The sequence below is a fragment of the Chanodichthys erythropterus genome, chromosome 21, assembly GCF_024489055.1.
Source record: "Chanodichthys erythropterus isolate Z2021 chromosome 21, ASM2448905v1, whole genome shotgun sequence".
In the NCBI taxonomy this organism is placed as follows: domain Eukaryota; kingdom Metazoa; phylum Chordata; class Actinopteri; order Cypriniformes; family Xenocyprididae; genus Chanodichthys; species Chanodichthys erythropterus.
This window is the reverse complement of record NC_090241.1, coordinates 413,296-438,971: the sequence shown is the minus strand read 5'-3', so window position 1 is coordinate 438,971 and position 25,676 is coordinate 413,296. Positions and strand designations below refer to the sequence as shown.

Below are 25,676 nucleotides of genomic sequence, written 5' to 3'. Positions count from 1 at the left end.
CCTTCAGCGGCTGTGAAGTTGCAGGAATATCTAATGACGGAGCCTGTGAATCACCTTTGGAAGGTGAAATTTCCGCCGCGCTCACGGAGTCAAAGCGGCGAGATTATAATGGTGTCCTCTAAAACAAAAACACATGAATATACGGACCACGCTTCAATCCATCTGCTCACACTCACACACACTCGTTCTTGAAAAGTTCTTTAATTTGGCTACTTTTATTTGAGCATGGTCATTTCCAAGAGAAATTACAAATTAAAAAGTCCATAATACTCTTACAAAGACATTTCAGGAAAGATTGGTGTGTTTTCAGTCATGATATCATACATTAATTTCAACTGTCCCTATTCCACTTCAAAAACACATGAAAGTGGATCTCTTTTCTGTTTCGCAGTTGAAAATACAGTGTTCTCACAAGATTGTATCAAAAGTTCCCAAATTTTGGAATTTCCAGTAACTGGAAAATAAAAGAGAAAAACAAAAAAAACAAAAAAACAAAAAACAAAAATGAAATTTGCATTTCACAATTAATGTTTTAAACACAATAAATGCTCTCATCAACTCCAGGTTCCATTTTACTAAAATAGATCTATTTATTGAAGAACTATAATACTGTACTGTACAGTATGAAATAAATAAAATCAGGAGATACAAAATGGGCCACATAAATAAGATGTTATTTAAACCTACAAATAAAAGGATGCAATTCTGTCATTGCAAACCGGTTTGGTGTAATACTGAGAACGAAATTGCACAAAGGTCGTTGTAAACGAAAGAGCTGCTGTGCGAACGGAGCGAACGTGCTGAGCGTCGGATTCGTCCGGAGAGAGGGAGAGCCGCTCTCCTCTAACACTGAACAGGGTTGGCACTTTTGAAACGCGCTGATTAACAGGTTTGCATATAAGGCAACAACCTTCCGAAGGCTTCGTCCCTCCGTTCTCTCTCCAAACAGTCTCTTTAAGACTCCAACAAACGGAATACTGTCACGGTCCTTCACGTGATCAGGTGACCAGGCCTAAAAGAGTGTGTGGCGAGGGCAGAAACCGCTTTTTTAACACTGTATAAATATACATGGCAAATAATTTCATCCTTCTCGTAGTGATTATAGAAGCAGAGTGCAATTTTTGTACAAGTTACTAGTTTTTTGTGCTATAAATACTATGGAACACATGATTTTAGGATGGTAGCACCACACATATTTTAGGCCTTAATACTGTACAATTTTTAAAACTTCATTTATTTTATTTTCCTTTTTTTCTTCTTCTTCTTCTTCTTCATTTTTGCATAATGCAGCTTGGTACACACCCGTCCCCCGAACTACACGCCGTCCTCGTGATCCGACTTGGATTCGGTCTTCCCGTCCACGGAGCTCTCGTCCATGGAGTGCTCGCCGTTCTCCTCCTCGTCCCTCATGGTGTCGGCGTCCGTGTCCATGCTTTTGTTTTCGCTCTCCTCTTCCTCCTCCTCGAACTCGTCGTCCCGCCGGCCCATCTTCACGAACGCTCCCTCCACCTCCTTCAGACGCTCCCGTATGCTCCCGTTCAGGCCGTCCCGGAGGATGGGCTCTCTCTCCGGGTGCTCCGGGTATCCGGGCGGAGCGATGCCCTGCAGGTAGGCCCGGTTCAGCAGCAGCTCCGTGGGCTCCAGGTGACCCTTTTCCCGGGCTTCCCGCTCGGCCGCCTCCCGCTCCTCGGCCTCCCTCTTGCAGTACGAGTATCTGTGGTTCATGTGCTGCGAGTACGAGCCCGAGTGCGAGAAGCGCTTGCCGCACTTGTCGCACTGGTAGGGCTTCTCTCCGGAGTGCAGGCGGCTGTGTTCGATCAGGTGGTGCTTGTGTTTGAAGGCTTTCTTGCAGATCTGACACTGGTGCGGCCGTTTACCTGCGGAGACACACAACGACAGAACACGCGGCGTGAGTCGGCGCACACACACGCGTCCTCGCACCAGCCCAAACAAACATCAAATAAACGGCTCAGATGAAAAACAAGCCAAAATAATCCGATGCAGTTCAGTGTTATGAATGTTTGCCTTCTCTGGTTGCAGTTCTGCTCGACGCGCTGCCGTCTCTGTGTATTTACTCTGTAACATTCCCTCACAGAAGTGAAGCGTGAAGCGGCGCAGGGCCGCGGCGCTACAACACTGCAACATAAATAAACCATCGCAAACCAAACAAACACAGAGCCGCGGCGCAGGAACAAACAAACAGACGCGGTTTCCTGCCGCGTAACTCTTATATCTCGGAGACGGCGCGGGTGACGTGTCACGACCTGACGTCATGAGGAAAGAGCTGAGAAGAGAGAGAGATACGGTGTGAAGGAAAGAGGGAAAGAGCGAGGGGAGACACCGCGGTCAGAAATGAACGCTTGCTCGAGGCTAAAAGTGATAAAAAGATATGTTTTTTTTTTTAATAATATTTGATGTGTTTCATCATATTGTCTTCGGGCCAGCGGAGAGTCTCTGTGGACGCTGTAGTGACCCGTCTGTGATCATACGAAGAGATTTCTGTGATGGAAAACAGTATAAATCAACATGATGACTGGACTGAATAAAATGCATTTTAGCTGAATGTTTACGTGCTGGAATATTTCTGCATCTTTTACAGCTACTTTTGCTTTTTTTGTTTAACTTGATTGTAAAAAATAACATCTATAACTATTCATACTAATCTATTTTTTATTTTTAATTGATTCACATTCAACATGCACTACGCTCTGTGTTTCTGTACGGGTAGAAACTGGGAAAAATGCCACTGAAAATCAGCTGTAGTGGTAAATGATTAATTTCTGAAGATGTGCATGTCGAGGCGGTGTGTCTGAACTAGTCATGGCCGATATATTCAGTATTTGTGCACTGCGAAAAAATTTCGGACTTTGGATATTAAGTCTTGTTTTCTAAGGGGGAAAAAACACTTTGTGCTGAAAAGAAGAGGAAATATCTGTCACTGGGGTCAGAAAAAGAAACTTCATTTAAAGGGAAGTATTCTTCTGACCTCATTGGCAGATATTTGTGTAAAGTCATTTAATTTTGATCATTCTTTTCAGAAATCAAGACTTAACATCCTAAGTCATTTTGCTTTTCAAATAAATGTGTTGATTTAAGAGTGTTAAGAATTGATTTGATCATGTTTTGAGGAATTTCTGAAATAAAGTCATACAGGTTAATTATTATGAGTGAATTTTAATTTTCGGATTTATTTCTTTTCATTGTTTTTTTTTTTTTTTTTTTTGGAGCATTAAACCAAATACAGGGAAAATATTTAAAAAATGGAGCAAATCTTCTGAAACAATGTGACAGTTCACTGCAAAATAGTGTTTTCAGCACAAATATTCTTAAATCAAGATACATTTACTGAAGCAAAATGACTGAAGATACTAAGATATCATTTTTTTCTGGAAAAAAATAAAATACTTGTTTGTGCTTAAAACAAGAACTAATGTGGTCAGATAAAATATCTCAAATCAAAGGAAAACGTCATTTTTTGCAGTGAAATGACTTTTCAGGCGATATAAACATTGTGTATATTTTAATGCACTTCCTAATTGAACATTACATTTCTTTAAATATATGAAATATACATTATTTCTATGAATTTGAATTTTTCATATATTAAAATGGTTAATTATTTTTATGAATTGTTATATTAATGTATATAAATGAAAGTGAAATTTAGTTCTTGCCTGTGTTTAGTGAAAACATGCCTTGATTATTTTGACTAGATTTTCAGGAATTTACTGCTTGCATTAAACATTTCCAATGTATCCTTTTATGACGCTTCCTCTGATTGAATTAATAAAAAGAAAAAGCAAATACTTAAATATCAAAATGCATATTGAATATCATCAAAGGCAGAAAAATACTGCAATATAATTGTTTTAGCTATATCGCCCAGTCTGAACCTCACATTTGCACTGCGACACACGCAGCTGGACAAGAGCTGACCGCAAACAGCACAGGAACGCACCGCCGTAAAACATGATCACCCACTCGCAGAGAGAGAGAGAGAGAGAGAGAGAGAGAGAGGAAACAGATGTATTCACGTCAATGGATTCATTCCCATGTCCTTCCAGACTGACTGTAAACGGTGATGCAAGAGAAAGAAACTGTGTGTGTGTGTGTGTGTGTGTGTGTGTGCAGTTACTCTCCTCCTCTAATGCACTTATATTTCACTCTTTTATTCACACTGGCCGATCTCTGGAAGAGATTGTGACTGTAACACCAGATCTACAGCATTTTTTTTTAAGATAACCCAAGAGAAAATCAGTTTTCATACAAATGGATTTCTGTTGAAAATAATTTACATTTGGAAAATATGCATTTTGAATGAGAAAAGATTGCTGTATCAGTCACGTTTGATGTAGACGTGGTGTCAGGCTACATTCACACCGCAAACCAAAGCGCCCAATCCTGATCTACTGCACAAATCTGTGTATTCTGCTGCCACTGTAGAGACCTAATGTAAAATATATATTTAAACAAATTTATTGTTGCACTTTTCTGTGTAATACTTAACATAGTGCATACATTTGTAAATTATTGTATTGATGTTGTGTAAATCAAGTACACGAGTATATGTGTCAAGTTAGACTGACAAAAAAAACATTTTTTTTTTTTTTTAATCAAAGTCATTTTGCAAAAACACTACCAATTTATTCCACACATGGAATGCAATTTTTCCTGTTCATACAGCCATCCAAACATCGTGTCATGGGGAAAAGAAAAGTGTGTTGTGAATGTAGCCTCTACTGACAGTGGAAATGTCAAAGGTTTTGCTCTCGTTTGACTCCCAGACATTCAACCAGCTTCAATTCCAGAGATTATTCAGTCCAGCTTTTTGTTCTTTGTTTGTTTTTTCTAACTGTATAATTTTGTTTTATTATTAAATTATGTTAATTTAGTGTAAAGTCAGTGTCATGTTTTGCCACATTAATTACATTTACAAATACTCTCACTGACTGTCAACAGGAGAGAAACATGTTAGTTTTTACTTAAAAAGGGAAAAAATAAAACATGATTAAGGTAGTGGAAAAAAGACAGAGCGAAAGAAAGAAAACAAGAAGCAGCGTGAATATTCTGGAGTTAGACAGACAGTTATTAAATGATGGTGTCTAGAACAGTATATATACCTGTGTGTTCATATTTGTGTCTGAGGAGGGAACTGCTCTTCTGGAATGTTTTGTCGCAAAGGTCACACGCGTACATACCACTTTCTGTTTTCTTAATCTTCTTCCTGGACAGACAGGCCTCAGGGTCGGCCATATCATCTAGACTGCTCAGATAATCTGCCGGCCCGTCAAGAAGCTCGCTCTGGAAAGAGACAACGATCGTCAGCGCCTTGAGTTCATTATTACTGCTATCGTCATCACACAATACGGTTCAATCTATGGTGCAACAATAATAAAAATAGCAATCACAAATAAGCATACGCAAAATACAACAAACATGAAATATAATATAATATAATATAATATAATATAATATAATATAATATAATATAATATAATATAATATAATATAATATAATATAATATAATATAATATAATATAATATAATACAAAAGGATCGAATTATATAATTTATTTGTATTTTTAATGATTATTTCTAATGAAAACTGTTCATATTAAACAGTAATATTTTTCTGGAAATCTATTATATGCCAAAATAAAATAAACAATTTTTAAACAATAGAACAGATCAACAGAGAACTTACTTGTTTCATCTTTTATTCATATATATATATTTTTGCATAAAATGATTAATACACTCTAAAAAATGCTGGGTTAAAAACAACCCAAGTTGGGTTGAAAATGGACAAACCCAGTAGTTGGGTTAAATGTTTGCCCAACCTGCTATTTTTATTTAAAACAACTATTATTTAAAAATTGCTATATGGCTATCTTAAAATGAACCCAAAATAGTTGGGAAATTAAAAACCAGATGCAATTAGAGACAACAATAATAGACAAAAGGTGAATGTTTATTAAAAAGCTTTAATATTTTATTAATATAAATTTATTAATAAGCAATTTAATAAATGTTTATGGTTTAATAATTATTCATTGAACATTAATAAATGTTCATTTCCAACATACTTTGGGTTAATTTTAAGCAATATAGTAATTTTTAAACAATAGTTGAGTTAAATAAAACTACCCAGCAGGTTGGGCAAACATTTAACCCTTCCGCTGGGTTAAAACAACCCAATTGCTGGGTTTGTCCATTTTCAACCCAACTTGGGTTGTTTTTAACCCAGCATTTTTTAGAGTGTATTTAACATATGAATGATATGCATTTCTCAGCTAAAACTAGGGTAGTAGTCTTAAAAATTAAACATTGAAATGTTTGTGACCTGAAAAAAGCAAAGAAAAGAAAAAAAAAAAAAAAACATGTAAAGGCAGGATATTGCAAATGAGGCCTTTCTCTCTTCTTAATCACACCTTATTCCATATATTTGCATTCAAATTTGGTTTAATTTCATACATGAAAGGGTGTTAGCGCAGTATTTATCTGAGCAGAGATTACCCCGATAGGCTTAAACTTAAATTAATGGGGAAAAAATATTATTACATTAGAAGCTAATAATAAGAAGAGAGTCTTAGTAGGGAATATTGCCACAGTCCTCTAATTTCAAACGGTAATGATTAAATCAAGAGGGGCACGAAATGGCCAAAACTGCAGCGACGATGCCCTCATTAAGGACAGCCGGCTCTGGACTGACAATACTTCCGCGCACTCTCTTTTAAAAAGCTCTGCGCTATCGTTCCGCAATCAATTTGAGCTAAATGCCCTTAGCTGTATTTTTAAAATCTAATTTAATAACTTAGAATAGGAAACATTATTAATACTTTTTTATCAGAATGGTTTCCCCGATGTTAAACAGCCCTCAGCGCTGAGCTGTAATGAACATGGGGAGTGTGCATTATTAATCTTTATGCTCAAACTCATTTGAGCTTTTCTTGCTGTAGAAATATAGAGGAGGAAAAGGAGCAAAATGAAAAAAGGGGGTAGGAATAAAGAGATATGTCTTAGGTTGACTGACTCTCAATGTCTCTAATTTGTCTCACACCTGAAATGGGAAAAAGAGCAGCAGTGCCACAGGCGTATCTACACTAGTCCTCCGAACACCTGCCTCTTTGACGTTTCCTGCTCTCTGTATCTTGAACGAGCCACTCGAGGGCTGGCAACATTAACCATCACCGCTAAAAGATCCGGCGTACGGCACTAGAGGCATTGACATCTACCACAGAAACCACGGATCTCTCTCACCGCCTCATCTGCCGCTGGGCGTGAGGTGAGCTCCCCTCTCTCTCTCTCTCTCTGAGTGGCTTTTAATTAGTGTCTGAATGAAGCCGAGCGCCACTCACCAGAGGGCTAGAAAAAAGAAACACAAGGCCTGAGGGTTTATGAAAGAGAGAGTCCGTTATTTACCTGGAACCCTGGCTTCCGCTGGTATTTTCTCCTCTGCTGCATCTCGGCAAAGCTGGCCGCCCCTGCCGCGTACGTGTAGGCCATGTGCGGCAAGAAGCTTATCTGGTCGAGGCTGGGGTAGGGTCTCAGCCCCGGGAGACTGGCTTGCACCGGCGGCATGAACGTAGGGGGTGGAAATGCGCTTTGGGGCGGCAAGGAGGTGTACAGGGGTTTGGCAGCGAAGGGGTTCAGACCAAACAAGGGGCTCGAGCTTTTGTCCAGGTTGCTGTTTGCATTGGGGCTGCCAAACTCCTTCTTAGAGAGATAAGCCAAGTTGAGCGGCTCGTCTGCATGCTCGCGGGGCGTCACCACGTGGTTATGGTCAGTAGGGGTGCTGCTGAGCTTGGGTCGGCTTTTCACAGTCAAGATGTGCTTTGGCTCCTTCATGAGCTTTGGCAACGAGAGGTCAAGAGGTTCGGCCTGCAGGTCCTCGGAGGTGAAGCTGTTGGGTGTGTAAGAGCTAGTGTGGGAGTTTTTGGAGGAGGCGGACGACAAGTTAAGGGGAGATGGGGTGTTGCTTCTGGAGTGGTCCAGCTTATCCCCCAGCTGCTTGTGGTTGGAGAACTGGGAGTTTTTGGAGAGCCTGAGTGGGGTGTCGCAGTTGTTAATGTTGTTATGAAGCTCAGGGATGGAGGGGGGTGTGATACGGTCAGTACCTTTGACCAGGGACACTGGAGAGCGAATTCCTAAAGAGTCTTTAGTGGGTGTGTGAGGATGACCGGACTCCACGTGGTTCCTGTCTAAAGGAGGAGTCCTGGAATTAGCATACTGAAAGACTTTCCTCTGCTCAAACCACTCTTTCACGAACTCCTGTGGAAGGCCGACCGCTATGGAGATTTTCAGTAGTTCTTCCGAGTTGGGGTCCATGTTCATGGCGAAATAAGCTTTCAGCACTGACATGTGGTCCTTGTAGGGGCTGATAGGGCCGTTGACGCCCTTATCAGGGATGACGGAGGGGTGCAAAAGGCCATGTTTCTCAGCGAAAAAGCCGGCTTTGTTGGTCGTGGCGTTCTGAGCGGGCTGAAGCACTGCCTTTATCTCCTCGTTCATCTTGCAAAGGTAACGCTCGTGCTGGTGCAGGGGAATGGGACCGGGAAAAGTCTCTTTGCAATACTGGCAGGAAAACGGTGTAAACATTAGATTATTGTTCTCATGCGTCTTGTCCTCTATACCTATATCTAACATATGATTTGCCTTCTCTTTCTTGATATTGCTAATTTGCCTCTTAGAGTCCGTAGTCAAGCTCTGAAGGCAGGCTTTGGCTTCGTTGACCTTCTCAAGCGTGTAGTCTATGATGCTCTTGGTGGCGCCGTTGTGGCTGATGAGTGGAAGAGAGTTCTGGGGTCCCCCGGGAGAGGTGAGTCCTTGCTTCTGTTCCTCTATGTGGGAACCCAACTCCTTCATGTACGCCTTCAACTTGGAGATCTCCTCTGGCTTGCAGTCCATCTTTTGTCGACAAACTGTGTTGTCCACGATCTGCAGGACCTTCTGTACCTCGCTCAGGTTGTTTCCCAGTGATGGGTATCCCAGCATTTGCGCCTCCATACCCATTCCCAGGTGCTGAAGGGGACTCTGGGAGTTATGAAAACCCAGTGGGCTGCCTCCCCTAACACCACCATTCAGGAAAGGGCTGCCCGTACCGTAGCCATGGGAGGCCATCATCAGCTTATAGTCGTTGAAGTCCAGTGGTTCAGATTTGATGTTGAGGTGGTTGGACTGGTCTTGCAGGCCGAGTGGTTTGCCATTCTCCAGTTTGTGTCGTAGCTGTGAAATGGCAGTGTTCGTAGGGGAGGAGGACGCAGAGGTTGGAGATGAACCCGTCTTCAGGTTGTTCCTCACTCTGCCGTTGATGGCGATCAGTCCGATGCATTTCTTGCTGCTTATGTGTGAACTGTAGGACCCGGAGTGTGAGAATCTCTTCTTACAGTTTGGACATTCGTATGGCTTCTCACCTACAGTGAAGAGAGACAAAGAATTTGATCACATCAAGAAGTAATGAGCATGTACCCTCTTGTCATCCAATAAAACTTCTCGTGAAGAGTTGGCTGGGAGAACCAATTCATTCTGAAGCAGAATCAGAAACATTCTGAACTAAGGCTAACGGGTAATGAAAGAAAGAAAAGGACGTACCACTGTGTATCCGCAGGTGCTCCTTTAGATGGTGTTTGTATTTGAAGGCCTTGCCACATTCAGTGCATTTGAACTTGCGGTTGCCAGAGCCCTGGTTGAGAATCTGGTGCTGTGGATGAGAAAATATTCACATGAGCTTCTCTTGCACAAACACACAGTCACACACAACAGGCAAGATTTCAGTGAATAATTTCATGACGGGCCAAATGGCTCCCGTTGGGTTGGGTGCATTTGAGCAGCGATAACAGACGGATTCATACCTTTTCATTTCCTGACTCTAGAGCCAGAAACGCTGCATTGGCAGCGAAAAAAAGAACAAAAAGAATCCTGTTTTCAAGACTTTTTTCCTCATTAGGGAAGCAGAAATGATCCACTTCATCTAATTTAGCATAATCGTTCCAAATAAATCTTGCATATTTAACCAACACATCCTTCAGATACCTGAGCAAAGAGTTCATTACGCAAAAAGGTGGGCTCACATAAATGTTGCAATTTCATAATTGGACTCAAATTTGTAGACTGTTTAAAGGCTTCAAACGTCTCTTTAATAATGCGTGAATGCGGCTTGTAGGCAGGCACTTCATTTGCTGTTCAAAGGTAGAACATGAGCGCTGCACCTCTCGCATTTGCAATTCAAAGCAGAGCCTCGAAAATCAAAATATAATAACAGTAACAACAACAACAATACGGGCGTCAGTGCGGAGAAGCAGAGAGCGCACCAAGCGAGCACAATTAATTCAGAGTGGGAGGTGAGTATGTCGAACGGGCAGAGGAACACAAAAGGCCTGTGAGCGCCGCCCATGATCGGCTCCGACAACTGGTGGGGAGAGAGAGGCCCGCATTCCGCTGGAGACAGATGGCATAAAGCACAGGACACAGGGAGGATTGTTCAAACAGCGGCAACCTTCAAACATCAAGCGGGGAGCCGTGCGGCCCACGGCGGGGAGGGACCCCACCATTCGCTCATATGTTGCTGAGTCGCATAAACAAACAGCAACAGCTGCTTTACGCCCCCCACCTTCCCTCTGAGGATGGAGGCAGGTTTTAGTCCTGCCATCGCCCTCGATATGATACAGTCACTCTGTCGGTTTAATTGTGACTGGCAGCAGCGAGAGGAGAGGGATTTTTCCACCCGGTGTGATACTCTCGCGCTAAGTGTGTCAAGCACGATGTGGGCGGAGCATTTGATTGGGTATTTGCATACTATTGTGCTTAGCGAGTAAGAGTCAGCTTTATCGCACGTACACACGTAGAGCGCTCGACTGTATCTCCTGAACATCACGGACCGATTTCACTGGCTTTCAGAGTTTTAGACAACGGCAGATTTTCAACAGGAAAGTCTTTCAAGACGAAGCACACAAACAAAGACCAACAAATAGGAAGTAATTTGTGGATTAGAGAGGTCACGGGTGCAGAATGGGCCATCTGTTCATGTTTTGAGCGGCCCGTGGCATCAGGTGAAGAAGTTGGCAGCTCATCGTGTATCAAATCATTCTGTTCTAGTAAGAACGTCATGTCTGAGAGATAAAAGAGCTGCTGCACCTCATCTCGGATGATTACAGGAGCGGTTCTGATGTCACACTACGCTTTGAGTTGTGAAGATAACTTTTAAGTGGCTTAGTCTCTGGAGAGATCCACAAAGAGATTGTTTTACATAGACCTGCTTTATCTACACCCAGCGTATCTACCTGTTTACACGGGGGAATGCATCTTATGTTTGACACGACAGCCATAACGACTCATAAAATGTGTGTAAATAATGCTGCAACAGATTGTTACGAGATAAAACGCTTGACTTACATTTATCATTTACGCACATGGAAATTATGATGTGTTACTCTGTCACTGCGGAGAAACTGATTCTTAAAGAACATAAAAAAGAAAACCTAAAGAGCGGATACAATTTCTAAATTGGAAATTAACATAGTCATTCGATCGTGAATATAAGACTGCAGAATCATATCAGAGAAGGCCATCAAAAAACCATTTAGACCTCAATTAAGGCTATAACCATTAAAAGATCTGCATCTTCAAAATGCCATGAAAAATTAATAATGATTGCCAATCAAAATGATATCTTTTCTCAGAGGAAATACAGCACATTAGATATAGAGCGAGGGAGAGCGAGGGAGAGCGAGAGAGAGGAAGTGCGGCTCACCTGATCTCGTCCTGGCTTGTGTGTGGCCATATGTCTCTCCAGCTGAGTGCGGTAACCAAACGTGTAGCTACACAGAGGGCAGGCGAAGTTCTCCTCGTTTTTCTCGTGCCGGTACTTGATGTGTTCCTTTAGGGAAGTCAAGCGTTTGTAGCCCCGGTCGCAGTAGGGGCAGGTCAACAGTTGGGCGAAAGCATCTGGAGTTCCAGGTGGCAGGTCTGCAGCAGAGAGAGAGGGGCAGCGGGCCAAAAGGTCAGCAAATCAATGGCAGCGAATGGGCGCTGTGCCCAGGGTGGTATGAGGAGGTATCTGTACAATCTGCTCCACTGTGTGCCGTCGTCAAGGTTGGCACCGCCACCCATACACACACTCGCGCCAATGCATGAACACACGCAGTAAGTGCACTCAAATTCACACGATTTGCTGAGTTTTGCTCATGGGCTTTATGTGATGGGAGAAATGTAACACACTATTTTCCACCCTTTATATGAGAATGTGCTAGTGATAGACAGATATGTCAGCCAGGCCAATTAATCTGGATTATATTCGGCCAATTATAAGATGATTGGCATTGGCCAATAACACCCTGCCCTGTAGAAACATTAATTTAAAAACCTTCTTATATTTTGCACATTGATGGTTCTACGCCGTTTATGGTAACATTACATTTAAACAATATTTTGTGCAGTTTTGTTGTCGCCACTTGATGTCCAATGCTAAATATCTTGATGGTAAACGCAGAATTAGCCTTGACTTCTTTGGACTATAAACTGCTGCTAACCCTAACTGGCCAAAAGCCGTTGTTTACACTGGTTTGAACTGAAGCACAGTGCGATAGCTGACGGCGTTCGGGGCCAGTTGTGTTCTCTCTGTTGTAATCGCTTCTGGTGGCTCGCACATCTAATTTTTCACACGTTCTTCATAAGAGAGGTATGCGCCGTAATGCCCCGGTTGCCCCCCTCGGGACGGGAAATTTAGGGTTTATGATTTCACCACTCGGACAGCTGCACCTCGCTCTAAAGGTAAACACTCCGGCATCCAGCCAATCAGACGGCAGCAACAGCTGCCCCGCATTCTCACCGTTCTCCTCGTGTCCGTTGGCTTCGGGCGTGGCGAGGCGGGATCGGGAGAGTTCCTCTGGTGCCTCGGGGTAGATGATGGCTGTGTCTCCTCTCTGGAGGTATTCGGCAATGCTGACCACATGACTTTCACTGTCCACCAGTTTACGCTTCCCGAAGAAGTCCTCAAACTCAGTAGCGCAGTGAACGCTCTTCACTAGAGACACAGAGAGAAAGCGTTTAAATATAACCTGCATTCTTGCTTGCATGTGAAAAATATGGTGCACTGAAAGGTAACAGAAACATGCGGCAGCAGCTGTGATAAAAAAGAACGCAGGAACATTAGAGAAACGTTCTGGGAGGGATACGTCTAAATTACTGCCTTATCTAGCCACCTAATGGCCACTAAAATAAGAAATATGACTTAATCTAACGGGAGAACCATTCGAATTGTGGGAAAGCTTTTAACGATAAACCCTTTTTTTCTACTTTTAAATGTATTAGAGACAGTCAGACAAGGAGGAGAAACAATGTATCCCAACATCACTTCCTGGTTATCTAATCAAATTCCTAACTGGGCAGATTCTGATAATTACTTTTTAGAAATGAGAGAAATTTTGATGTGAAGATGCATGAATTATATTATTATAATTTTTTTTTTGCCATTTAAAAAGTGAACGAAAATGTCCACAAAAACAAAAATCACACATGAAATCTCTTCAATTTCTCAGCTGTTTCTCCTAGACAGCAATGTACATGAATAGAGAGCAAATGTAGCATTCCTGAGAAAAAGACTTGGGTCTTTTCTAGAGTTTCAGAAGAGATCTTAACAACTGCGCTCAGACTTTCCAACATATCAAAGTCAGCAATCAAAAGTAAAAGATCTCAGTATGAAGCATCTCTCATCGAACGAGCCGAGCTGCTCTGTATTCGTTTTATTGCTCTATACTGGATGACAACTAGTGAATTATTTGGGTGCATTTTTATTTCTCCTCAGGAATTTTAGGAGAATCACCGAAACATAACTCAGTACCGAGCTATGAAAAAGCATCACCTGAGCATCAAAACACATTGTAAAAATAAGTGTATGTACACTATAGATACAAAGGCAGAGTAATAATTATTCCCTACAAGAGCAGATACAGGAAACTGAAGGTGTTTTATGTTATCATATAACAGAATATTATCTAACAGAGAATAAATAGCTCTGACACGTTCGTCAGACAAGTTAAATATTATGCGCATGTTGGGCTTGAGTTTTATAAGCTACCTTTTAATTAGGATGAGCTTGTGTAAGGTATAAACTCTGTGGTGAGGTTTGTCTGACAGTAAACATTTTATCGTCTCATTTGTGCAAAGGTCGAGCCGCTGGACTGTGTCGCTGTCAAAAATGTCTTGAAAATGTCAGAGAGCCGGCAGCCCTTTAACATTATTTAACAGAGCAAATGATTTCCCTCCTCTCTCATTACTAGACCTGCCTCGCTATCATTCACGTGAACACGCGTGAGCGCCGCGGCCCGACAAATGAACACGTTTAGCTCCTCGCTGTTGTGGGTTTTGCGGCTTACATGATCTAAACAAATCGAGTTTACGCACAAATTAGATTTTGGCCTGAAATGCGATTTGGGGAAGTTCACGCTCGCAGAAGAAAGCACTCTAAAGTCAACATCCTAATGTTTTCCTTCTGTCGCTCGAGCCGAGAACGTCCCTCCCCGCAGAGGAGGATCGTGGGCCGCTGTTTATCTCTGGAGTGTGTGTCTAACATTAGAAAGCTTTATTAAAACTACACATCCTTCCTCCTGAAGTACATCACCAGTGACGGCTCAAACATGGCCTAACAATGTTTCTCATAATAATAAAAAAAAGAAAAACCCTTGTGTGTGATGATGTCAAACAGAATCATTTGGAAGATTGTGGATTCAAATCAAGTTAAACTACACCGTTGATGTGCATTTGTTTCCAGAATTTCTCAGCAGTGGAGAGTATTCAGAATAACAATGAGTTTTTGTGTATGAAATGCTGCATCACAGACACGCCAATATCAATACAGTTCTGCTTTTCAAACACTGATAACACCATTAAAGAGGATCTATTCTGCTTTTTTCCATCTTCATCTTTCTTTATTGTTGCTGTTTGAGCATGAAAAAGCTCTGCAAAGTTCCAGTTCTTCTCTATATCAGTGTCAGCGTTCCTTGAGTTTTCTTCACAATGGTCCTCATTTAAATAATTAATGCGCAGAATAAAGGGGCGGGGCCTGGTTGAGGTAGTTAGTAGTGTGTTGAAACTGGCGGTTATGGTAAGGGGCGGGACATTTCCCAAACACCAATCACAACACACTGTTCCAGCTGACCAATCAGAGCACATTGTGCTTTTCAGAAGGAGGGGCTTCATAGAGACAGGAACTAAACAGAGCGTTACTGACAGACTGGGAAGAGAGGAGCTGAACAATGGAGAATATGAGGAGAATAATCAACATTCAATCTAGAAGAGCACAAAAACAACATCAAGACTTTGTTGGAATATTATGACCTCTTTAAAAAGGTCAAGTGAATCAGCACACTCCTGTGACTCACCTGTACCGTTCCCAACTGGCTGCAAAGTGGCATCAGGCCCCATAGTGTCATAGTCTCCCTTCAGTTCATCTGTGAACGAGAGACAGACAGGAAGAGAGGCGAGTCTATTAGCACACTGACACACTGCATCTGGACGGAAAACATCTTGTTCTGCATCTCAGGACTCAAAACGACCCACTTATTTACACTGACAACAATCACACGCACACACAGCGGTGGAACGAGCCGAGCGCGCTGGGAAACAAGCTAGAGCAAACTCAGAGATCAGCTCAAGAATGTTCCATCCACCTGAACAAGCAAACAGAGAGAGAGAGAGAGAGAGAGAGAGAGGATGTGTCTTCTGATCTTCAGTTCACTGATCCGCTGCTGCTCCGTGTCTCTGGCACAGAAACTAAACACTGAGTCTCTAATTAAACCACTGACATCATGAGAAACACAAATGCAGAAAACACACACTTGAACTCTCTGCCTTCGGGATCATTATCCTGCCATCATCTATCTCTGTTTTCACCTGTTCCTGCACTGGCTGTCAAACATGAAGGTACCTGAGATCATCCGGTAATGACTCAGATGACAGACATATATAATACTGACACACACTGACTATATATTTGAGTTTTTACTGGAATCCACAGTTTGGATTCTTCACAGGGCAAACGTTCCGGTCGGAGGTGGGCTCGCGCTCCTCACACACAGAGTCTGGAGAGTCGAGGGAGTTGAGCTCTCGTCTCAGGCTGATAAATCAGTTTTGAGGTGGTGTGTGAGTAAACCTGTGCTGAATCTATTCCTCCCGATGATTTCACTCCATCCTACGGTTTACTCTCAAAACATCCACGTCTGCACGGGCTCTCCGAAAACACACGGCTCCCGTCTGGACTCTCCGAGGGTCCGAGAAAGGGGAGAGGAAAAACAAAAAGTAATGGGCGGCGAGGAAGCCAGGTGATTTATTTCAAGTTTCTGTCAGTGATAACACTGTCACACACTAGTGAAGGGCATTATGGGAGATGAGAGCGAGTCAAGGACGACACCAGAGCAGCAATCTGACTGACCGGAGCAAACAGACAAGAAAAGAGCGAGGGAGAGCGAGCTGAGCTTATCTCAGGACAGAGCTATGCGCTGAGGTACCAGTGCAGACACGCCGGCACCAAACGCGAGAAAAAAGACAGAAACACAGAAGGAAAGTGCCCACAAGTTTGGAAGGAGAGCAGAAAATAGAGAAAGAGAGAGAGACTTTGGCTTCTTCCTCTGGAGCTAATGAACGTCACCAGCAGCGCAGAAACATGGCCGTGGTTTTTATCACAACACACACACACACACACATCATGGAATTGCAACACAGCGGAATCACAGACATTCCGGCTCCAAGAGGGTTTATCAAATTAAAGGAATGTTCCGGGTTCAATAGGAGTTAAGCTCTATCAACAGCATTTGTGGCATCATGTTGAAAATAGTGACAACAACTTTATCACTGACTATCAGAGTTTCTTTACATAATATATACAAAAACAATAAATCAGCAAATAATTGCAAATACAGGACTGTGGTTGATTGAGAGTGTGAGGCAGGGTTATTACCAAAACAAATAATAAAAAACTGTTACTTATAATAATAAAAAAAAAAATTATAAAAAATACTTAAACTTATTATTATTACTATTTCTATAATAATAGTTAACTGAAATAAAATTATTATTATTATTTAACATTTTGTAATTTTTGTTGAAGTACTGTAACAACTAAAACTAAATTTGAAATGAAAATGAATAAAAACTATATACACTTAATATTATAATAAAAAATATGAAAACAAAAAGTTATTAAAATGTAAAATAAAATGTAAAAATTTAATTCAAATAATAATACAATAATAATAATAATAATATATTGGATCTTGGTTTGATTTGCAATGTCTTATGCTATTTCTATGCTCTTCTTTGGCATCTCAAACAGTCTTTAGTTCAAAGAACCGTGAGAAACCCCGGACTAGAGACCCGCGGAAAGGCACGGATTCTCCGCGGCGACGGGCTGTAAATAATGAAGCCGGCTGCTCTGTTGAAGGAAAATCAGCCTTCGTAGTATTCCTAACGCCACAAGCCCGGCTTTTTTTCGGGGGCGTATTAAATTTTTAGACTCCCGAACGCCCCCTCTTTCTCTCGGCTCTGTGCACAGCTAGTTCATTAGCAGAAATGAATAGCGAAGAAGTGCTCATTTAGATGGTCTGTCTTCCATGGGCTCTCACACTCCTATGTTTCTGTCATACGCTTCTAAGAATCATTGACTCTTATTACACATGTAAATGGCTATCATAAAAATAAAAATTTCATTTAAGATTCTTAATGACTTGAGCAGCAGCCTGGCCTCCCTTAATGATTACCTCTCTCCCTCATTAAGAGTATTTATCTCTCTGCGTCTCTGACTGCGCCTCCCGCACCAATGATGCTTGCAGGAGGAAACCGGGAGCCGCGTTTACACGGACGCTCTGCTATTACTGCAATTACCGATGATGCTCTGCAAACCGGGCCGAATGCGGCTCCGACGATTACAGACGGAAACACACGCGATAATTAAAGAGAGCCGAGAGCAATATCTAGCGGAGGGGCGTGTCTTCAACGGAAGGGGCGTGTTTTAGAAAAGGAAGAGGGCGGAGCTCACCGGTACCGTCGACTGATGCACTCAGCAACTCGTTCTCGTTCCAAACGTTCTCTATTCCGCTGTCCTTCATATCATCTTCATCATCCAAAGTCTTCCTCAGCAGGGTGTGACCCAGGGCCGGGGAGGGCGGGGCCACCGACTCATGATTGACAAGGCTGACCGGACTCCCCGCCCCGTTGAGCAGGCCGTCCTCCTCCGACACCAGAAGTCTGTCTTCTTCTTCCGTCTCTGATCCGGTTTCTACCACGTTCTCATAGTCCAACACTGTCAAAAACACACACAGATGATCAGTGTTACAGATTATAACACAAACTATCAATCAGCTGATCGTGATCTCATCATTTTTTAGATATAACTGATTATAAGCTAAGAAAGACTTAATAAAGGAAGGCCTTCCATGCAGATTTTATTTTCATTTGTGTATTGTTTAATTTTAGTGAGAGCGAGCACACACACACACACACACACACACACACTCACAGCACAGTCTATCTTAACATTCCCCTGTGGACAAAAAGATTACACTAGGCATATCTGTTCCTAACATGATCTTTGGCTAATCCACTGGTCTGCACTTGCCTCCTGAACAACTGCACAACAGGTGCAAATTAAAATGAAAACGGTGTATGTGTGTGCGCATGTGACCTGGGCTGAATACCAATTGACAGGGGAAACAAAACCTTTTCAAGAGGTGTGACCACAAGGGTTTAGGCAAGTTCAGACTGAGTAATGCTCTCTGTGAGAGAAAGAACCCACGGAAAGAGAAGGAGAAAGAGGGAGGGAAGACATAAGAATAGAAAAGCCAAAAGAATAAGTGAGACATTCAAACTTGATGTGTGGTCCAGATATACCTTCAACACATTTACATTCACAACAGCCTTCACACGCTCAGCCACCGGACGCAAGATTTCTGCACAGACTTCCGCTAGCGTGACCACAGAAAAAGCGAAAATAAGAGCCACTTTAACCTGCTGGACACAGATCAGAAACATCTGACGTCCGGGACAGGACCATGTCCTAAATTCACGATTCTGTGCTGCATCGCACAGCTACTGAAATACAGTTCATTTACTAGCACAATTTATTTCAAATGATTGCCATTTTTGCCATTATACTTTAAAAATGGTAGAAATGGTAGTGTATGACGGTTTCCACAGAAATCTGAACTGTTTTCAACATTGATAATAATCATAAATGTTTCAAATCATCATATCAGAATGATTTCTGAAGGATCATGTGACACTGAAGACTGGAGTAATGATGCTGAAAATTCAGCTTTGATCACAGGAATAAATGACACTTTACTATATATTCACATAGAAAACAGCTGATTTACACTGCAATAATATTTCACCGTTTTACCGTATTTTTGATCAAATAAAAGCAGAAGAATCTTCTTTCAGATTGAAAAATCTTACTGACCCCAAACTTTTAGCGTGGACTTAAATAACTTCTGACGCATCAGAGGGAATTGTGATGGCATAAAGACACTGCTTTAAATGACTTTGGGTGTTAAAATAAGTTCTTAAAACTAATAATAAGCATGTGCTCATGAACAGGTTATGTAAAATGAATATCAGCGACAGAAGGAGAGAAAGACAGAGCAGCAAGAGAGAGAGAGAGAGAGAGCGCTTCTACAAAGTAGAAATGACATCTTGAGAAGTTAAAAACACAATCCATCAACTTTGTACTCGCTGCTGGAAGATTTGAAAAGGCCGATAAATAATGATGGGTTGGGTGGAACTTCAGATGGAGTAAAAACTCCAGAGCGAGCGCATTGTTTGGCTGACAGACGCCGGTATTGTGCTCTTCAACACAATAATTCCAACCTGCTAATGTCACGGCAGCCATTACAGTGATTCCTCACCTCATCTCTAATCAGTCTTTTGTGTTTCCAGAGCGCAGACACAAAGAAGCGATAATGTTTACTTGCCGGCTAAGTTGTCCTCTGATGACACTCTCTATTCGTCGGCGTCTTCTGCGAGTGTCAAAGGGAACAAAGGCGATTACGGCTGCCATTCTGCCGTCGATGCTACCTGCTCCTCTGCTTTTGATTTCAAACAAATAAAAGGAACATCTCTCACTCCGATGCCACAGATAATTAAAATGACATTCCTAATTGCCCCAGTCACCGTTAATGCTGGGCTTAACCTACGCGCCGCTCGCAGACAGGCCTGTCATTTCTACGGCTGATAATCGCAGGGCCGCTCGAGACGGTATTGATTCCGACGGTGGCTTTCTGTGCGCACGACACGCATTTACACGACTATAGATGAGAGCAACTTGTTCAAAGTGAGTCAAAACCAGCTACAGAACTGTTTCTAGGAAGGTCGGTTGACTGAAGGGTTGATAAAACTTTGCATGATGCAAGCTTGAGTACTGTTGGCTTTGAACACAAATACAAAACAACACAAAAACAAATTCTCTGTAAAATGAGAATGTCTTTCCACCTAATATCATCTGGCATAAATTAAACTATCAGTTGTGTAAAGAAAACATGACAATCTGTTTGATATGTCTCACCTCGACCTGTTTGAGTAGGAGATCCCGCATCAAGAAAACAATAAATTCTGCCTGTTTGTCCTTAAAGAAAGAGCTCCATGCTGGAAAATGTCTTTAAAATCCAATTATTTCTCATGTCGACTGCAAGAAAAGGCTTCAAAGTGAAGCCCCCCCCCAAAAAAACACAAAGTATCCTGCTTTCTTTTCCTCTGACGTTTCATTCAGTCCAGTAATCCACACGAGTCTGAGGCGTTCAGAGCTCCAGGGTGGGTTTCTCTGGAGCCCGGCCTGTAGATGAGCCTCGAGACGAGCTCATGTGTGTGTGTGTGTGTGTGGAGGTGACAGACTCCCCGCAGGTAAACCTACACACTCGTGTCATCAGGGCTGATGGGAGGAGACATGAACCGTGCTGCAAGATAACGGCCCTCGGCATGCCGCCTCACACATGCAGATCACCTGAACGACCAGCTTCAACACTCACATTCTCCCTGAACTTTACTTTGTGAATCCAAAAGCCAATGATAATCTGTCTATTTTTTCTAAAACTATTTTTGGTAACACTTTATAACATTATTGAACTATATTAGTTAACATGAACTAACAATGAAAAAGCATTTATTAATCTTAGTTAATGTTAATTTCATAATTTACTAATAGAGTAATTCATGGAAACAAAACCAAAAAAAATTAGCTTGCAAGATAAAAATATGCTTATTTTGATAAACACATCATGTTTCTTACAATCCGTATATTATTTATTTAATGGACCTGAGCTGACAACGAACAGTTGTGTTTTTATTATTAACTAACGTTGACAAAGATTAATAAAAACTGCAACAAATGTATCACTTATTGGTAGTTAATCTATTGGGACCTTATTGTAAAGTGTTACCAAATTTACCCACTTTATAAATATATCATTTTTATCTCAACAAAAGCAGTATTTTTTCTTCTCCAGAGGGAATTTGCAAGTCTGTTTTTAATTGTTTCCATTGGTTGTCAATGCAATCCCAAAGGAAAATGTTTTTGCTCATTCTGAGAGTTTAGAGAAATAAAATGAATGTGGAGATCAGCTCAGATCATTTGATGAGAAATGTTTGAATTGATACTGAGACACAGTTTGAGACAATCTTTCTAACTATAACGCTTATCAACAACAAGAATCTGTGCAAAACCAGGATGATATGGGGGTTCAACCCCACAACGCCTCAAGAAAAAAGAAAGAGTGAAAGAAAAGGAAAGGGGGTGGTGCGGTGAAGAGAAAGGGACAGAAGGGCAGCAGCCGAGAGCGAACAAAAGACGAGTGAGAGAGTGAAGCAGCTTTGAGAGGCCAATGAATGGAGAAACTCAGCGATGTGTAAAACAACTCCTGTGTCTGTGTGCGGATCCGGGACGGGGCGGGCGGGAGCGTTTCAGGAAGGGGGTGGATATGTTCAATAATTTCTGCCGTGAGGCGGCCACAGTAGCCGGACTCTAATTGAATTAAAGTCCCATTTATTTTGCGGGGCTGCAGCAACAGGCTGGGAAGTCTGAAGGTTTAGCCGCTCGGACCGGACTGGCCCGACCCGGCTCGCTTCCACCATCTGTGCCTGCTCCGGGACGCCCCCCTCCAAACCATCAGCCAAAAAACATGCACACAAAAGACCTCCCGGCCACCCCCGGACGAGTGACGCGAGAAAATCAGGGCCAACAATACAGAAAACACAGAGTCCAGATGACGGAAAACCAATCAATGCATCTTAAAAATAATGTGTTTGTGCCACGTTTGTGTATGATTTGAACACTGTTGCTGGGATTTGTGCCAAATCAAGTAATGATATAACATTTTTTTGAAATTGTAGAGTAGGCACAAGTTGAGCGTCGAACGAAACGAAACGTAGGTTCGCTGTTGAACGAAAATGTAGGTTTTTATATGAATTATCTCCAACTTTATCCATATACATACAGTGTGCTCATGTAGAGTGATACATAATATCTCAACTGCTCGATTGCTTAAATCAGCACAAAATGTAACCGTATTTGCACTATATTATGAAACATGAAGATGTTGAGATATTATAAACATTAACATCATGACACCAAACAATGTGTGTTGAAACAGTAACACTTTATTTTACAGTGTCCTTGATAAACGTTACATGTACTTACTGTATTGATAACAGTAAAATATGCATAATTACATGCAACGAACCCTCAACCATATAGTAAGTACATGATGTTAATTAATATTATTCAGTACTTAATTATATAATTACACTGTAACAAGGACACCTTAAAATAAAGTGTAGCCAAAGTGCTATATAAATAAATGTGGCTTGACTTCAACTTTTCAAAATGAACAAAATTATACAGTATTTTTTTCACAGTAAAAGTGTTTGTAAATGTAAGCATTAACTGACATTGTGTGCTATTGTATTATTTGCTTTTTTATGCTTGTGAGTCGCATTCCATGTATGAAAAGTGCTATACAAATAAATTATTATTATTTTTATTTTTAAATAGAAAACTTTGCATTAAATGAAAGCGTATTTCTGCATTTTTAGGGCAGTGGAAAGTCAAGATCTGAACTTCTGTCCTCAAAAAAGGCAGTAAGCCTCCTGCAGACGTCGGCGTGGGGACAGGGGCATCTGCGCAGGTGAGCGCGGGGTAACAGGGGTATCTCCGGCTCTCACATCCGTCAGGCAAAGGAAAGGTTAAAATTAGAAAATTTAATTTATTTGATAATTTCCCAGAATAATTAGAGTTAATATGGGTTAATTAATATGCAAATCTCTCAGCAGATGTTCGACAGTGAGTGTTGCACGCGGAGGCAGCCCGTTCGCTCTCCCGCATGCGTTTGGCTGTCAGTTAGTGACCGTAATTGCCGTAACTAACCAAATACACACAAAACCTTCAGCGGGATAAAACGCTTTCTGCCCCAGTCCCGGCACACCGCCACTTCTCTCGCACAAAGACGCACAATTTCTTATTTTCTCTCGTCTGAAAGGGCCTTTTATGCGGCGGTCGTTTCAGTGGTGAATGAGGCGAACGTTTAGCACGCTTCACGCTTTATATTTTCCATAAACGTGTATAAATATAAAAGACGAACAGAACGACACCTGCTCTCGGGGTTGTTGCTGTCTTCCCACCTAAATATGTTCAGATGGGGCCGTTTACGTGCCGCCGCGGTGAATGAACAGGATGAGGGAACGTGGAAATGCTCCTCGACTCTTTTCAACCAGGTTGCTCATCAAATATTGATGCAACTCCAAAAAGTCCTCAGCTGTGATCGCTTTAGTGCGTATTTGACTGCAGCAGATCTCTGAGCGCTGTTAAAACTTTCATACACACACATACACAGACGCACAAGTCTTTCACTGGTGTTTACCTGAAAAACACTCATACAGCAAGAACGAAACGTGTCACGTGAAGGCTTGCGAACTGGCCGATTTCACCTCAAGTTTCAGCATAGTCATTCTGTCAGGCCTTAAATTTCAGCGGTTCCCATCATCGGATCATTTTATGAATTTAGTTTTAATTCATTATATTAATTACATTTTATGAATTCAAGAGCTTGTAAGCATACTTACAAGCTCAAACAAAACCACATTAAACCATTAAACATGAAAGAATTGTGCAACATTTCTCCTTATATAGAACCTCTTTGGGTTCTTAGAGTTCCACACAGAACCTTTTTATCTAAACTATAGACTGACAACACGTGTACAACTAATAGAACTAGAAACATTCTAATCTATGAAAAACAGACTCAAAAGCATAGTGATGAAAAGCAGCTTTTAACAAAAAACAATAAAAGAAAAGATTCAGAGAATTTTGTGGAGTGACTCAAATGAATCGTTTATGAACTGCCCAAACAAGCTATGTAGGAAATCACTTGATAGCGTTTAGCTGAATAATTATAATATTTGACTGCAGAATGCCAGCATTGACCAATCACAGAGAGCCGTGTAATCAGGTCTGTTAATGCAGTTGATCTTCTCTCGGTGGAATACTCGAGGTCTCTTCCAGGGGTAAACGCCTCGCTGCCCTCCCCACCCAAACGCTCTTTTACAACAGACAGACACAAAGACACTGGAGCGGTGGACGCCTCCTTCCCTGCCCCCTCTCCTCCTGTCTCTCTCTCTGTCTGTCTGTCTGTCTGTCTGTCTCTCACGCGGGCAGGTAGTGGAATGCGCTGACGGCCGCAGTATGTCGTGTTGTTGGGTTGAGTGGGTGCGGCTGTCACAGTGCAGTGTTATCAGCCAGACAAACTATTTAATAAGAGTGATGCATTTGATCTGCTCTGCATCTCACACACACACCCCTACCATTTATATAAGGACATGTGTTGTGTAACTTTCCCGGCAAACATTCCAGCAAATTTCTGTGGACAAAAAACTTGTGAAAATTCTGATCTGTGACCGTGACTACAGATTCATGACACACTTGAGAAGTGATCACATCCATGCTGCATTTCAAAACAGCAGCTAAAGAGCCATACGGTCTATTTTAATAAAATAGATATCTATAAAAATAAATAAATCACACTAAGTACATGCAAATTCAAATGTAAGCAATCGCAGCAAAATTAATTTTGCCACTGCTGATTAAAACATTAATACATCTATATACAGTATTTCCCAGACCTGCTATTGCAAACGTATTTCACCTCGTGCGAGATTAATAGGAGCGCTGCAATAACATATAGCTCTGTCACAGCTGATTACCGTGTGTTTGGAGTAATAATGGCTAAACACGATCTGAAATGTAATTATACTCAGTAACGGGATCATTTGACTGTGATTTGCTTTGATATAAATAAAGAATGAGCATATGGCAGACAAAGGTAAGGTGTGTTTTCTTTTCTTTGGAATAATGCGCACTGATGAATCATTCACAATACGAGCAGGAACGTCTGCTAAGCAAAGTAAATAGAGTGAGTCTTTACACGAGCACAGAACAGAGTAGCTCTTCGCTCTGTGTTCGGTACATATATATTTTCTTTCTTATTCTGCAGTGGTGAACTATCAGGCGGACACTGAGATAAGTACACGCTGAGAACAGCGTTTTGAGCCGCTCAAGGTTGCGCCGCATTCCTGGCCCGCAGTCCAGCGCAGAATAACCTTTGGAAAGAAAACCTTTATCTCTGTCCGACAGAGTCCCACC

General features: G+C 41.7%; 1 protein-coding gene across 2 annotated transcripts in view; it reads right to left on the bottom strand.

Annotated features, from left to right (window-relative positions):
* Positions 1-214: 214 nt before the first annotated feature.
* The window catches only part of zeb2b (zinc finger E-box binding homeobox 2b), a 65,295-nt gene continuing 39,833 nt past the window's right edge, over positions 215-25,676 (bottom strand). The window contains exons 3-10 of one of the 2 annotated variants that reach the window (XM_067373174.1): positions 18,030-18,293; positions 15,379-15,447; positions 12,828-13,022; positions 11,751-11,965; positions 9,593-9,701; positions 7,424-9,414; positions 5,121-5,301; positions 215-1,877 (exon numbers count right to left, since the gene is read on the bottom strand). In XM_067373174.1, coding sequence (XP_067229275.1) covers positions 1,315-1,877; positions 5,121-5,301; positions 7,424-9,414; positions 9,593-9,701; positions 11,751-11,965; positions 12,828-13,022; positions 15,379-15,447; positions 18,030-18,293 — 3,587 coding nt within the window. In that variant the 3' untranslated portion in view covers positions 215-1,314. The remainder of the gene's footprint in view (positions 1,878-5,120; positions 5,302-7,423; positions 9,415-9,592; positions 9,702-11,750; positions 11,966-12,827; positions 13,023-15,378; positions 15,448-18,029; positions 18,294-25,676) is intronic. The other variant, XM_067373175.1, reaches the window with a different exon arrangement.